The 16,325-nt window shown below is 33.2% G+C and overlaps 1 protein-coding gene across 1 annotated transcript; it reads left to right on the plus strand.

The window, feature by feature from the left end:
* Positions 1 to 176: 176 nt before the first annotated feature.
* On the plus strand, positions 177 to 12,508 carry LOC123669250 (G2/mitotic-specific cyclin-B3). The gene is made up of 7 exons (XM_045602869.1): positions 177 to 473; positions 787 to 1,061; positions 7,423 to 7,642; positions 8,582 to 8,836; positions 9,888 to 10,043; positions 10,651 to 10,825; positions 12,098 to 12,508. Exons 1-7 carry the CDS (start codon positions 177 to 179, stop codon positions 12,268 to 12,270), a joined length of 1,551 nt encoding a protein of 516 aa, XP_045458825.1. The 3' UTR covers positions 12,271 to 12,508.
* Positions 12,509 to 16,325: the final 3,817 nt, after the last annotated feature.

A 16,325-nucleotide genomic window follows, 5' to 3' on the forward strand; every position in this document is an offset into this window, starting at 1 on the left:
GTGTAAAGTTTTTCTAAGACGCTGCTTTCATTAGACGTTCACTTGTTTTGCCTCCATTTTTGATCGTTAAGCATGAGAACTTGAAACGTATTTTACTTCAAATACCTTATAATACATTTCAAAATAAAGTGGTTCCTCCCGTATTTAGTACACGTGACAAATTATAACATTTTACAATGGCGCCAATAAGGATGGCGTCTAAGACCAGTGGCGTCAATGAAAACATGAACGGCTTGAGCCACGGAATTACAACGAGGAGTAAGCAATTAGCTTCTCTGAAGAGTTACAAAGACAGTATGAAGGTGCCAAACAAAAGGAAAGCAGACAGCCCCTTGAAAGACATGACTGCTAAAAGAGCGGCGTTTGGGGACATCACGAATGCTTTTAACAAATCAAGCGCCAATCATGAAAAAGACAAGACCATGCCGATGAAAAAAGTCACAGTGGAAAGTAAAATGCTCCCAACCTTAAAGGTAATGTATAAACAATAGTTTTCAAAATTATTCCCTTATCAACAAAATTGTAGAGGGTAATCAGTTATTATTAGTAAGCAACTAATTTTATACAATTTTTGTGAATGTACAATAGTTTCAAGGTGTATTTTCAGTCAAATAAATGTTAAAATGCAATGTTTTGACAAAATAATCAATGTTCATAGGTCAATGAACTTTCCCTCCAAAAGACTTGTATCCTAAAGTTGTATGACTTTTCATTAAATTATTCATAATATTAATTTATGTACATGTTTAATTTTTCTTGTTTTCTCTAACCTGTTATGTCTTTCAGAGTGTCAAACCACAAACCACAGCTGTAAATGGTAAGGCCTCCAAAACAAAACAATTGCAAAAAGCAGCAACCAATGCATTAGAGTCTGTGCAGAAGCATTTTGCCAAAGACCCGCCCAAAGTGATATCGACCAGATCACAAAATGGCATCCTCAAGAACATTGAGAAGAAATCACTCGGTAAAGAGAATCAGAATCAAAGCCAGAGTTCAGCTAAGTCTGCCAGGAGTGATGTTTCTGGAGAGCCATCATTATATGTTACAGCTTTAGAAAATATGTAAGTATGCTTTTATATTACTATGTTTATTATTAAATTACTTGTCTTTTGTCTTCCTTACTTTGACTGTCCCTTTGGTGCAATTTGCAGTTCTTTTACTTTCTGCTCGGGGGTTAGTATGTTTGATCTGTTTGATATACTTATATTTTCAAAAAAATATGTAGCTATAGTCATATATCTAATGACTATCACATAACAACAGCATGGAATTACCAGTCTTTGGAACAGATTACAATTTGCTTCTGTTAAAAATGTCTATTTATTTCATAAACTTCTCAAAACTTAATGACATGAAATTTTTTAACTGTTGTATTTCTTTTTGTTCAATACTTAGGTGGATAAGAAAAAGTCATTGTACTGGACCAAAATAACAAAGGATTTTCGAAATATTTCACATAGCACCATAAAATGACCATTTTGAATAGAATCTATTGTTCTATTAACTTTCTTGAACAACTAGGCAAAACTGTACTTAATTTTTTTCTACAATATTAAGATGAAACTACGTGGTAAAATACATTGGTTATCACTTTGATATAGGTCAAGGATTTCAAACTACATTTTAATATATAAATTTTACTTATCTAGTTAGTGTGGTATAGACATCTGAGACTAAGGGACAAATTATTTTAAATTTTTATCACAAGCGTATTTTTACATTAAAGTAATAAGAATTATTCCAGGAGTAGAATAAATAAGCTTGTTTTTTGATAATTTAATATTTAAATTATTGTAATTTTGATTCTATTGTTAGATTTTATTCTAATGTTATTAAATACTTTTTGTTGACTTAAAGTTCATGCTTGATTATCTGTAAACAGTATAATTTGTATAAAGATTACTTTAAAGACACACACATATATATATATATACACTACCGTCCAAAAGTTTGGAAGCAACAAGATAAAATCAAATAAAATAAAAGTAAGCCATCTTAAATTTTTTTTATTGATACAGAATTAAAAAAATAGACAAAACACACTTCTACAACAATGAAATTAAATAAGTAATATAAAAATTAAATTAAATTTTAGCTTCATCGAAGTGTCCACCCCTCTCTTTAATTACCTTCTCGCATATTCTAGGCATCCTACTAATTAATTTCATAAAATACTGTTCATCTAACTTCTTCCATTCGCTCTGTAATAGTTGCCACAAATGTTCTGAGCTCGTAGGAGATTGATTTTTCACCCTTCTATCTAGTTCATCCCAAACAAGTTCAATGGGAGAAAGGTCAGGTGATTGAGACGGCCACTGCATGATTTTCACATCTTTTTTCTTCCTTAAAAAGTTCTGGCACAGTTTGGACGAATGTTTCGGGTCGTTATCTTGCTGAAAAACGAACCCAGGACCAATAAGATTCAGTCCACCGGGTATGGCGAAATCCTTAAGAATTTTCAAATAGCGTTCCTTGTTTAGTTTTTCGGTTATCCTCACAAGACTTCCGGGTTTATTGTTGCCGAAACACCCCCAAACCATGACATTACCACCACCATGTTTGATAGTAGGCACTGTACAAGCTTCTGAAGCTCTCTCTCCTTTAGATCGGCGCACAAAAACACGTCTATTGGACCCGAAAATCTGAAACTTCGATTCGTCACTCCAAAGAACTTTTTTCCATTGGTTTATTGTCCAGTTTTTATGTTCCTTTGCCCATTCTAGTCTGTTTTTCTTATGCCGAATTGTTAGTTTTGGTTTTTTAACTGCAACACAACCTCTTAGCCCCGCAGACAGTAGTCGTCTTTTAACTGTTGTTATTGACACGGGTGTTCCTCGCGTTTCATTCAGAGATGCGGTAATTTGTGGTGCAGTTAAGCGACGATTCCGTTTAGAAAGAACTCTGATGAAGTTATCCTCTTGACTTGTAGTGGATTTGGGCCTACCAGACCTTTTTCTATCTTCATTTTTGCCAGTTTCTTTTTTTCTAGCGAGGGTGTAGTGGACACCTTTACAAGAAATTCCGAGTTTTTTTGCGATTTGGCGTTCACTGTAGCCTTCCTCACGCAGAGTACAAATAGCGCTTCGCTGTTCAAGTGTGATTTGCTTGCGTTTTGCCATTTTCAATAAAAAAAAAAGACGGTCAAGGAAGTAGTCGAAATCTTTTGAATACAGACGATGTTAATATCACAACCTTCGCGTTCTAATGCTCAAGTGTGACTAAATAAGGTCCAAAAAAGATATAAACTACAAAATATTTTCAATAAAACCGCATCAATGCATGAAAGAAAGTCCCCGGCGGATGAAGTAATAAAACACGTGTTTCGTCAAAATCCAGGAATTTGTTAAAACTCAAGGAATATGCACTAGTAGTCCTTTTGTTTTGTGTTAAAAAATCACAAAAGGTCATAAAACTTTATTTTATTGCTATTATTTACCGCAGGGAGTCGGCAATCTTTTGTTTTGTTTGAAATCAGGTGTGCTTCCAAACTTTTGGACGGTAGTGTATATATATATATATATATATATATATATATATATATATATATATATATATTATATGGTTTAAATTTACTTAAATCTTTTGTTTATATATGTAAATAAACGTGTGGACAGGGTATGATTTATTTTTAGCTGACTGGACTGGCGGGAGCCCTGTCTTGAGAACTGGGGAATGCGTTTATTTTCATTAAATAATGGCTTAAGAAAAAAAGATCTTACTTTAAATTACTTTTATCAGTCATGGCATATGAGCAATAAGATTATTTATACTTTCCTCTATGTTACTTTTAAAGATTTTTACACATCTTAAAGTAAAAAACATTATTGTTCTTAAAAATTTCGTAAGTATATTGCGAAATCTTTGGAGCCTGATATCATAAGGAGTGTGGAGGTAATGGTTAAGCATTTTTGTGATTCTGTAGCGAGTAAGGTAGCAAAAGGGAGGGTCGGAGGTATACAGCGTGTAGCGACACGTTTTTGGCAATGCTTCTGCTGTCGGAAGTGTTCATAGACCATGGTAACCACTTGGCAGGCGGACCGAACGGTTGTTTGATACCTTTGTGCTTTTTTTTAAATTCATAATATTTCTCTTTGCTTATTATTTTCTTCAATTTGTACTTGCTGTTTTGTAAGCTCAAAAATGAGCTTAGACCCAGATTGAACTTGTGACTAATTCTATGACGCTATGGCGGAAACTTCTTCAACCTAGGACTTTAATTATAAATGATAAAATACAAAATATCTCAATTGGATTCGTCACTTCAAATTCTACATTCTTCGTCCATTTGTTCTTATTATATAGGACTAAAGATTTCGGACAGCAGTTGACCAAATCACATTAATACTGTTAACCGTCGGTTTCGTTCAACAGTTACACTAATAAACTTACTCTGGCTAGATTTTTTACTACCTTGAGCTCTATAAGACCGTTAGTTAGTGGTAGAGATCTTGATGATTTCCAGTTTCTTTGTACAATATTGTGTTGTGCATGTAAAATCGATAAATACCAGTTTTTAATAATTTGAATAAAGCAACAATTGTTTAGATCGAACTTCACTATATTTTCTACGTTATTTAGATGTCTTGATATTGCCTGTAAAGTTGGTTTACGGGGGGACGATAGTTTAACGTGTCAACGTCATAAGAAAACCCCTCCTCGGACGCATAGGACAGTCGATTGGAAAAGAGATACGCCGCAAGCGTACAATGAACGTAACGGGACAATGAGTCATCCTTTTTCGTGCATGGAGCCGGCGTTCATCGATTTATTAGACGTTGTCACTTCAAAAACGAAATAATAGTTATGTGTTCTATAAACCATATAATATAAAAGCAAAATATTTGTTTTGATTAGTTCCAGCATTAATTTGTTTCACATGCAAGTGTAACAATCGCTTGCCGAATTCGTTCTTTTTCGGCATTCGCTGCAGTTTCGAAACAATATATTTTTTTTTGCTCCCTTTCAAGAAAAATATTGCATTGAGACCCTTTATTTATACTGCCTTGCTTGTATAAAAGGAGCTTTTAAAATCGAAATCTGTAAAAAACTGCGGTTACTGTGAAAATTAAGTTAAAGTTTTTAGGAATATGTTTAATTATATATTGTCCTCCCGTGACTATGTAGTTGCTGTTAAGTATCCGAAACTTCGGGCGGGGAAATGTATAAAACCTAAGAAACCGCGTTAAGATCCGAAAAAGTTGTTTCATTTAATTATACATTTATAGTTGTAATCATAAAAGTAATAGCCTCAAAATTTTACAAAATCAGTAAAAGGAGGTTACTAGCATTGAACGGATTGAACCTATGCACAGCAGTGTACGTAAACGTAATGAATAGAATATACATATTTATGTAGAGAATGTTCGTTATCTCAAATAGTTATTTAGATAATAATTTGTAAGTAGATTTATTATTGTCTCATAATTTTCTGAAATCTGAAATATTCATAGACGAAGCTACATGCGAAAACTTGCTATAACTTAACAATAATTAGACTTGTATCTTTATACGACTCCTAGCTAGCGATAATGTGTCTTCGCAAGTAATAGACGAACGAAAAAAAAATTACATGAAGCATTAAAAAAAATTATAGATAAGGTAACAAATAGTTCAAACGAAATTTTTACCCACGAAATATGTTTATAGTATGATTTATATTTTGAATAGATAAATAAATGATTTTTTGTTACTAATAAAAGACTTAAAAAACAATGTTAGCAACAATTAACTAAATAAATCACAGTAAACTTTTGTGACTTTTAAGCACATAGACTTTTACTTTTAGAGTTTTTGTTTACTTCAATGTGTTGTAAAATACTGTTAGATTAGACAAAGGCATAACTAAAGGCTTTGGATCAGGTAGTTGGGCCGAAGAACGCACACTGCAAAAGAATTTTTTTTTTTTTTGCATAATTGGAACGAAGTTCCTTACGGCAGGCTGAACATTTGGCTGGGCGACCGAACTGAAAAAAAAAAGTGATACTAAAACCGTAAGAAAAATATATAACGGAAGTGACGTAACATCAGTCACACGACTGTATAATATGACGTTTGTAAAACTAAAATATTACTAGTAAACTTTTTTTTTAAATTATGTAATTTTATACTGTCGACAAAAATAAATAAAGACATGTTTTTTTATTTCACTTAATAGTTTAAATTCTTATTATTATTATTATTTTGATTTATTTTATTTTACGGTATTTGTTATTTCCTAAAATACTAAATTTCCTAAAAAGGTACCTATATGTACTTAATTAAAAACCAATCAACAAAATTTAAAAAAAAATCAAGAACTAGAAAATATAAATAAAATTAATAATAACATATTTTTCAAATTGTGTTACTTCTATACTATCCGAAGGAACTTCGTTCCTACCTGGTGTCCCATGACACCACATAATTTTATTTTTTATTTTAAACTCGTTCTTGACGACATTTCTATATATTTAAAATAATGCAACTTATATAAAAAATCTTTAAATTTAAAGGCGAAACTAGAAATAGGTTGATTCTCGTACATTATTTCTTTTGTAATCAAAATTTCAAATATTATAAGACTACTAGCTGACCCCGCAAACGTTTCTTTGCCATATATGTTATTAACCCGCTTAATTCCCCTATAACTTAGGGGTATGAAAAATAGATGTTGGCCGATTCTCAGACCTACCCGATATGCACACAAAATTTTATTAAAATCGGGCGAGCCGTTTCGGAGGAGTTCAATGTTTAACACCATGATACGAGAATTTTATATAATAGATATTCAGCGTCTAAAATACGCATAACTTAGAATGAGTCTGGCCGCCCTTAAATGTGGCATTTATAATTTATCAGTTTTACTTTGTAATATATATTTTTTTATGATTACGTTATATTATTGTTTTGTTAAAATTCTTTTGTTAATTTGATGAGTAATTGTTGCCGTGGATGCAGCAGCTGGCTGTGATCGCGGGTTCGATTCCCGGCAAATCACGTGTGCCGTGGTTTGTAGATTTGATTATGCGTCGTGAATGTTTTTAAATCCTAAACCAGTACTTGAATATACTGAACGTACGTTAATGCGCAGCATTATTTTTTAATTTAAAACTTTGAACTTTCCTGCTCAAAATATGGAGCAGCCCGACTGGGGTAGTACCTCGACCTTACAGAAGATCACAGCAAAATAATACTGTTTTCAAGCAGTATTGTGTTAATATTGGTGAGTAGGGTGACCAGAGATCCTGGGGGGATTGGGGATTGGGTCGGCAACGCGCTTGCGATGCTTCTGGTGTTGCAGGCGTCTATAAGCTACGGTAATCGCTTACCATCAGGTGAGCCGTACGCTTGTTTGCCGACCAAGTGACATTAAAAAAAAATACACTGACCAATTTATTCCGGTTTAAAATTAGAATTATGTTTTTATCAACCTCAAATTTTCAGCACTCCAAATGAGGCTACAAAGGATGGATACAAAATGATAAGCGAGAAACTTGACAAAGTGAACTTAGATGACACAGTCAATAGGTCTTTGGATGAGGAAACCGACAACCCGCATGAGGTGCCCGAGGGGGTGACTGACTTTGACAAGGAAAACTGGAATGATCTCACGCAAGTGTCCAACTACGCTATGGACATTTTTAACTACTTAAAGAGTAGAGAAGTATGTGATTTGGTGGCTGTTTTTTTTTTTTTTTAATATGTTGCAGTTTTACTTGAATTAATCTGTTATAAAAATAATGAATGATGGGCTTGTCAATATTTCTTTAAATTTGAAGGGTCGTAGATTTTCGTCGGAATATGGTGAATTTAAACTAACACCATAACATGTTAAGAAGTTTGAAAGATTTGATTGTTTTTGTTAGTAATAATATATAAGCTATTTTATAAATAGTAGGTTGTGTGATTTGTGATGCGAAGTTATAGATAAAAGTACGATATTGCGAAACAATTTCGAATAAAATATTAAAATACGCATCTGTTATTTTTTTAAACCGCTTAACAGCGTCACTAATGTATTCGGGATTAATAGTACACCAAAATAAAATGAAGGAAAACAAATTTCAATATTATTGTATTTTACTCACAACTCTGAGATTAGTGAAGTTTCTAATTCGCCACATGCACTAACTAGCTGGCCAGCTGACCAGCTCTGTACTTCGTTCGTTATTTAAAAAGCAATCTATAATGGTAAATACACAGAATTCCAAATTTTTGTCTTCTCTCTCAAATTAGTTTTTTTTTTTATTTTTGAAATTAGACTAAAGCAGTGTGGTAAAAATGTATGAATGTACGTACAGGTACTCGATATTATTTTGTTGCAGTACTTAAGTATTTCAATATTTTCCAAAATTGAAACCTCATTATGTAAATCAAAGTACAAATCACAAACTGCTTAACTTTTAGCGTCTCTTTCGGATTTTATCGCGATTTATTCTGTTTTTTGGGTGCGAACGACTAGTCCTCCCATGTCCATGCTTGCTGTAAAGTATCCGAAACGTAGAGAGCATCTAAAAACATAATAAATCGCGAAAAAATCCGAAAAAAGTTATTTCGTTATTATGAGTGAAATTCGTGTAAACATTAGAAAACAATATTTTAGCGTCTCTACGTAATCGACGACTACCTCGCACGGATGAAGGGTATCACGACATGGATGCGCGCCCTCCTTGTTGATTGGATGGTGGAGGTCCAAGAAAGTTTCGAACTAAACCACGAGACCTTATACCTAGCTGTAAAGCTGGTAGATCTATACCTCACAAAGTCTAGCAAGACTCTGCCCGAGAAAGAGCATCTGTCGAAAGATGATTTGCAATTGCTCGGTGCGTCGTCAATGTTCATCGCATCCAAGTTTGACGTGAGTATTTAGTCTAATTCATTTATTACACATTTTTTTTTTATCTAATAGTTAATATGGGTTTAAAATCACATCAGCCTTTCGCAGTCCACTACTGGACATAGGCCTCCACAAGTTCACGCCAAAAATGATGTGAACTCATGTGTTTTGCCCGTAGTCACCACGCTGGGCAGGCGGGTTGGTGACCGCAGGGCTGGTTTTGTCGCACCGAAGACGCTGCTGCCCGTCTTCGGCCTGTGTATTTCAAAGCCAGCAATTGCAAAACGGGATGGTCATCCCGCCATCGGTCGGCTTATTAAATTCCAATGGGATTAAAATAATTAAGGTTTTTTTTTTTAAATGTAATTAAAGGTCGAAGACCCAACCCAAGTTTTACGACGTATTTTTCGCCGTCTCTATTATTGTTTCGATTGTTGATTTTACTGTTTATGTCAATTAGTAACTGTGCCGCGGTTCCACCCGCGTTAATTTCAGGAAAAAACGTACTAAAATATTTTTAACGATTACTGCGCAACCCGGGCAACTTACAATGACGCGCGGCGCGACGTGGCGTCGTTTCATTTGGTTTTATAATCTCCTAAATTATACGTCGAAATTAAATGCTATAAAAGACGATGATAAATGATGATAACTAAGAAGTTTGTCTTCCATAAAATTGATTTGTTGATGAAGTATTTTTCATTCGTAAGGATTCATATGCCTGGATAATAATAATGCAATAAAATGACCTTTTCAGTTTTTGTTGCAAAGATTTTGAAAATTAAGATATCTTTATATATCCTCTGATGTCAAGAAACGTGTAATGATTTTATTTGATCTGGATAAGGATTGAAAAAAGAGATATTTCGGCCTTTGCATGTCATGAGACACCTGCAGTAGCAACTTAATGCAGATTTCATAGTATTTGGGCTACAACTAGATCAATTTCGCACATAAATATCAATATCGAAAACTTTTATGTGGTTACTCTTTCACAATTAAACTCCCAATTTCAATAATATTTAAGGCCATTGAGACTAAGGCTACAATTTTTCCGTAATATGTTTTTCAGGAACGAATTCCACCACTAGTAGACGATTTCCTATACATCTGTGACGGCGCGTACCCACTTCCAAAGTTGCTGGCTATGGAGATAAAAATACTACAGGTCATCGACTTCAACCTCGGCATACCACTCTCCTATAGGTTCCTTAGGAGATACGCTCGGGTCAGTGACTTTGTTTTTATAATAAAGTTTAAATTTTAGTCCTTAGAAATTACATGAAAATCGTCCATGTTTGTTTTTTACGTTCTATCTTGTAATATTAAGCATTTTTACAAACTGTATTGTTCGATACTGAAAAAATTGTACTATATAAGAAGTACATACAGAGAATAATATGTCTAATTCCTAAATTATCAAACATTTAAAATGTGCTTTAATATTAAGGATTTATTACAAAGAGACTATTAGTGGCAGACTAGAGGTGTATCGCGCGCAGCATTCGCTATTGTATGATTTTATTCTAATTTGTAATTTTCTTTATCCTTGGAGTACAATGTTATCGAGTTATTATTATTATATGAATGTAGCTAGAGAAAAATTAATAAGTACTACATAAACGCCTCACACTCAAGGACACCCAGTAGCATTATCTTGTGTCAAGGGGTCCGGAACCACATACAATACAAAAAAAAGCACAAACGCCCAGACCACGGCAAACACTGTACGGTCAATACGAACGTTTGCCATGTGCTGGAATCGATACAACGATCGCCAGCGCAACAGCCACAGACAATCCCAACACGCCAGTAACGGTGTGATCTGTGTGCAGTGCGCGCGCGTGTCGATGCCGACGCTGACGCTGGCGCGCTTCGTGCTGGAGCAGTGCCTGCTGGAGTACGCGCTGGCGGCGCGCTCCGACAGCCTCATGGCGGCCGCCGCGCTCTACCTCGCCCTGCGCATGAAGGCGCTGGGCGGCTGGACGCCCACGCTGGAGTACTACACAGGTACCGCTCGCTACTGCCAATACTGATGACGAGTCAGCCCGGCGGCGCACTTTATAGTGACCGTGCTTTCTACTCCGGGGGTTGTGGGTTCGATTCCCACCCCGAATCTGGGTGTAATTATATAGCTGTCTAAAACAAACAAATTTTTCTTTTTTTTTTATGTCACTAGGTCGGCAAACAAGCATACGCCTCACCTGATAGTAAGCGATTACCGTAGCTTATAGACGCCTGCAACACCAGAAGCATCGCAAGCGTGTTGCCGACCCAATCCCCAATCCCCCCAGGAGCTCTGGTCACCTTACTCACCAACAGGAACACAATACTGCTTGAAAACAGTATTATTTTGCTGTGAAGTTATTACAAAGTACAAAAAGTTATTGTTCAGTTCGCAGTTATAAAATAAATAACTTTCTAAAATAAAAGTAGCCTAAGTTACTCCTTATTACATCAGCTATCGGCCAGTGAAAGTTCCATCAAAATCGGTCGAGTCGTTTCAGAAATTAGCCAGAATAAACAGACGGACAAAAATTGTAAAAAATGTTATTTTGGCTCATGTACTGTGTATACATTCATATGCATTTAGTAAGAAGCGGTTATTTTAATATTACAATCAGACTCGAATTTTATTTATTTGTATAAATATGTATGTTTATCGGGAAAAAAAAATGTTACCTTATAACACAAGTATTAAGTAGCTTACTTTAGGAACAGATGACTGTATCTCCTTAAGAATCAATTTTCATATAAGGCCCCCAATATGAAAAAAAAAATGAAGAATAAAATCTTCTGAACGAATGACCTCGTTACGTTTCTCGTAACGCCATCTATTGGAACTCAATAGGGTTCCGATAGACGACGACGATTTCTAATAACTATTTAATTATGTGATTCGCTTATTTACCGTTTGATATGGCATTAATGTTTTTCTTAGACTAGTAAGCCTGATGATGATGAGTGATGAAACTCCAGCCGTGGGTCGGAGCTGACACACAGTTTTTTTTTATTTAGACCGACAGTTTTTAACACACTCTGTTATCTAAGATGATAATCGCAGATAAATGCGATAACAAAACTGCAAATAACAAAACTTTCTAAACAACAATGACAAAAATCCATTGCATGAATTGAAAATGAGGATCACATAATATTCATTCTAAACGTTCGTTATAATATTATTAACCAACCCTCAAAAGTAATTTTTAATAAAAAAAATTTGTTTACACGTAGTCTATGTAATGATTCCTTTTTGTAATGTTTATTTATATATTTCAGGTTACATGTTGAAGGACATCCTTCCCATAGCAATAGAAATCAATGCCGCTCTACACAAAAAACCTAAATCAGCAATCAGCACAGTAAGGAATAAATACTCGCACACAGTCTTCTTTGAAGTAGCAAAAGTTCCACTCATCGACGACGCAGCCCTCAGCAGTGGAAGGAGTTAGGGCAATTGTATACTGTTAAAGATTAAAGGTAGGTCAAAAATATATCATACATGTAATCCTGAAGGCTCCAAGATCCATCCCACCTAGCTTCATTGTTTAAAATCATCAATCTATTTAACAATATTGATTGTTAATGTAACTAAGCCTTGTAGAAATCAACTACTTTTGGGAAATGCCACGGTGCGTGTATAACTTGAACGTTTTTAAATTGTTAAGTAATAAAATAATTTCGTTTGTACATCTCTGGCATTATTATTTCATTGAAAACCCAAGCAGAACGAAACAGTGATTATCGTCGATTAGGAATGTTGACTTATGTAGAAAATCTAGAACAATATCAAATTAGTTATAGTATAGTTCGTATTAAATTAGTATATTAATTATACTTAGAAAGTGGCGACTACATTAGTCGCCACTATTGAAAGGTCAATTATTCAAAATAAAGAATGGCGCGTTAAATTACTCGTGACATATTTGTTGTTAAAATTTTGTATTGTGACGTTAACTAAATAATTATTTTTTCTGTTCTATACTTATGTTGGTAAAAAATTAAATTTTTTATTAGAACTTTGGTAACATACAAATTCCCGATTATTTTGGTTATACAATTTCGAAAAAAAGACTGAAGAATAGTAACGTGTTTCGTTGGTATAATTTTTACATGAATGTGTTTTGTATTGTAACCAGTTCAGTGTCATATACTTATATGGCTAGTATGTTGACCACCGAAAGGACTTGAGGCATCTATCCTCTAAAAAAGGAGATACATATCCTAGAGAAACTAAGTTTCTAAGGTAATTAATCTCCATTATCATATCTCCATTGTGTTAACTTCATTTTAATAATAAACCAAAACCACACCAAATCCACTCTTCACTGAAATCACCACCTCATTAGTTTATCTTCATTCCAATATGTAACGACTTATTTATTTAGTAAATAGTGTCTTCCTATAGCAAATTATAGGTTCGTTGACCCTAATATAATTATTTTAAGCTTTATTTGTATTAATATATGTGCTCACCCTAATTTTAGAATATAATTCCACAAGTCTTTGTAATTAATCGTTTGCATTTAAGTAATTGGCTACGTGTTGTAATAAGAAGTATACTACAATCAAACAACTTTTTTGGATTTGCTGTCAAGTATCCGAAACATCAGACACTTAATAAACTTAGTAAACTGCGATAAAATCAGAAAAAGTTGTTTCATTGTAATGAGTGAAATTCGCGTAAAAATATTAGAAAACAATATAAGAAGTTTTTCTTTTTATTTAATAGTAATTTATTTAACTGATCTATTTCTGGCATTGTTTGAATGATAAGTTTTGCAGCAATCTGTATCTAGTTTTGACACATTTGTAATAATATTTATATTTTTATTGCACAATGCTGTATTTAACTCCACAATCACGGTTGTGAAAGCTGAAAATTACCATCGAATTAAACTTGCCTCACAGCAATGAAAACTAATTCGGTGATAGTAAGATTTAGTAATATTGATATTTTGATATCATATATCTTGTCGTTAATCGTTGTAGTTCAACTTGCTGCCGACATAATAAATTTTATATACGATATCTACATGTACTGAATGTGGTAGTTTGCTAATACCATTTTAATTATAATTATTATTAATGGATTTTTGTAATGTTTTAATTAATTTACATTATATAGTAATTATTGTGTGATTATTCACGTCATTTTCGTATGTTTTGTAATTTATCACATTTTAAAGAGTACAAAATATTGGAATGTTATAATATTGTTCACTATTGGTACGTTTTAGATTAATTACTTGTTTTTTTTTTAATTCTTAATATCATTTGTCTTAATTATACAAGGTTATTGTAGAACTGAACGTGTAAATAAAAGTGATTTTGGATTGGTAACTTGTTTTTCTTTCTAGATTTTTAAATGAAAAATGAGACATAGTCGTGTTGTGATTTAATCACTTGAAAACAATATTCCTAGAAGTCTCTATGAATTTCATAACTATACATACAAAAGTTATAAAACAAACCTACTCATATAATACACAGTAGGTACAACAGTCAACGATAAGCAATGTTTTAGATATTACAAATATGTAGCTCCATGAATTAAATTATTTCAAAGTTGAAAATCGAGATTTTTTTTTATATATTTTAAAATTACGTTAGTTTATAAATGCCAGCATTGCAATTGATTAATTGATACTATCTGATTATGATGGTTTAATTCATAGCTAATCGTGACTTTATTTATTGCACAAATTAAGGAGAGTTGAATAGATATCTTAAAAGATACACTTTTAATCAATTTGTAACAGATAAGTTTTTTTTACTCCTAATAATTCATAAATTGACGTATGTCAAAATCATTTCATTATATTATTTTATCTTTGATAAGATTCAAAGGAATTTAAAATTAGGCAATCCATCATCGATTACAATCAACAATCCTTAACTTATTTACAAATAAAATTCATAGTGTAAATTCTCAATTAAAAATATTTGAGGTGAGAAGGATTTGAATACCAAATTAATTATGTCCAACGAGTATGAGATTAGATGAATACATTATAAAAAATATATTAAAAAATTCAAACTATCACAATAAAACCTTCCATTGAACGCTGTCACAATATAGTTCTGCAGCAATGTTTTGCTATTATGCGATTACATTTCTTTCGTATAACAAATGTAATCGCATAATAATTTTGTTCATAAATTGCCCGTACGTGTCCATATTGTTTCAATTGTGTTTACTTACAAAAATAATTTAAGTTATTCGGAATATATTTAAAATTATCTGTTAATAATTCATATTTAGAACTAGCTTACCCGGCGAACATTGTACTGCCACATTTTTTCGTGAATGGACGATCACGAAAAAAAATTTAATTTAATCTTTCGAAAGGTGCTGTGCACGCGACTTCGTCCGCGTGGAATTAAAAAAAAATATTGTTCATTTCGCAGAATGACAAAATAAATAAATTTCTAAAATAAAAGTAGCCTAAGTTATAGTTCGCGTCATGTAAAAAGAACGCTGGCCTTGAAGCTGCGCAGAAGCGATTTATCGGTCTATTTGGTGGTACGGGGTAGAGGACGGGAGTGTTTATCACGTGTCGCATGCTTGCCGGTGTGCTATTGGTTGAGCAATTCGACGTCGACTCAAAATATTATCGCGCACAAAAGTTTTAAATTACAAAATTCTCCATTTACTATTTATTTCACTAAAATCAAATATCAATTTATCATTTTAAATACATAAAAACTATTAAAATACGAATATCGAGAGTACAGATAATTGATATTTTTGAATACGACATTTCAATAACTAAAAAATTTGTTATTGCTTTTGTTTAAAAAAAAAATGTGATTTTGTAAAGTGATAATTATTATACCTATTTAGTCCGAATTATTCGCACTTGTATTTCTAGTATTTTTTTAATGTACCTACCAATAACCATTATACGAAGCCGCGAGTGAAAGCCTAATTAAAAAATAAAACAGTAGTACTTGTGCGCGAGTATACCCATGCGCAAACGCAGCCCCTCCAGTTTCTTTCAGCGTTCCTTTTACATGACGCGAACTATACGCCTTGTAACATCAACTATCTGCCAGTGAAAGTCCCGTCAAAATTGGTCCAGCCGTTTCAGAGATTAGTCGGAACAAACAGATAGACAGACAGACAAAAATTGTAAATAATGTTATTTCGGTATATCTACCATGTATACATAGACATGCATTTAGTAAAAAGCGGTTCTTTTAAGCAGTTCTTTTTAACAAACAGACACTCCAATTTTATTTATTTGTATAGATAAAATAAAATGTATATAGAATATTCTAAGTTTGATTGTAAAAAAAGCACATATTTCGTCGATAACGTAGTTTTCCTTTAATGTTTGTAAAAAACTGAGTGCCTAGTGCGAGTTTTGTTTAATCCGTCTCGCAATAACGGGCGTAAATTTTAACTTCATTTTGTATGGGAAATTCGGCATTTCAACCTAGTTCTCGCGTTTTCCGCTAGATGACTCTGTATCAATCGTATCGTATACTATTCTTTATGGTC

Source organism: Melitaea cinxia, chromosome 3, assembly GCF_905220565.1.
Source record: "Melitaea cinxia chromosome 3, ilMelCinx1.1, whole genome shotgun sequence".
NCBI lineage: Eukaryota > Metazoa > Arthropoda > Insecta > Lepidoptera > Nymphalidae > Melitaea > Melitaea cinxia.

Coding starts and splice junctions, on each gene's coding strand:
- LOC123669250 (XM_045602869.1), top strand. CDS start 177: ATGGCGCCAATAAGGATGGCGTCTAAGACCAGTGGCGTCAATGAAAAC. Junction 7,643..8,581: donor ACTACTTAAAGAGTAGAGAA/GTATGTGATTTG, acceptor ACAATATTTTAG/CGTCTCTACGTAATCGACGA. Junction 8,837..9,887: donor TCATCGCATCCAAGTTTGAC/GTGAGTATTTAG, acceptor TATGTTTTTCAG/GAACGAATTCCACCACTAGT.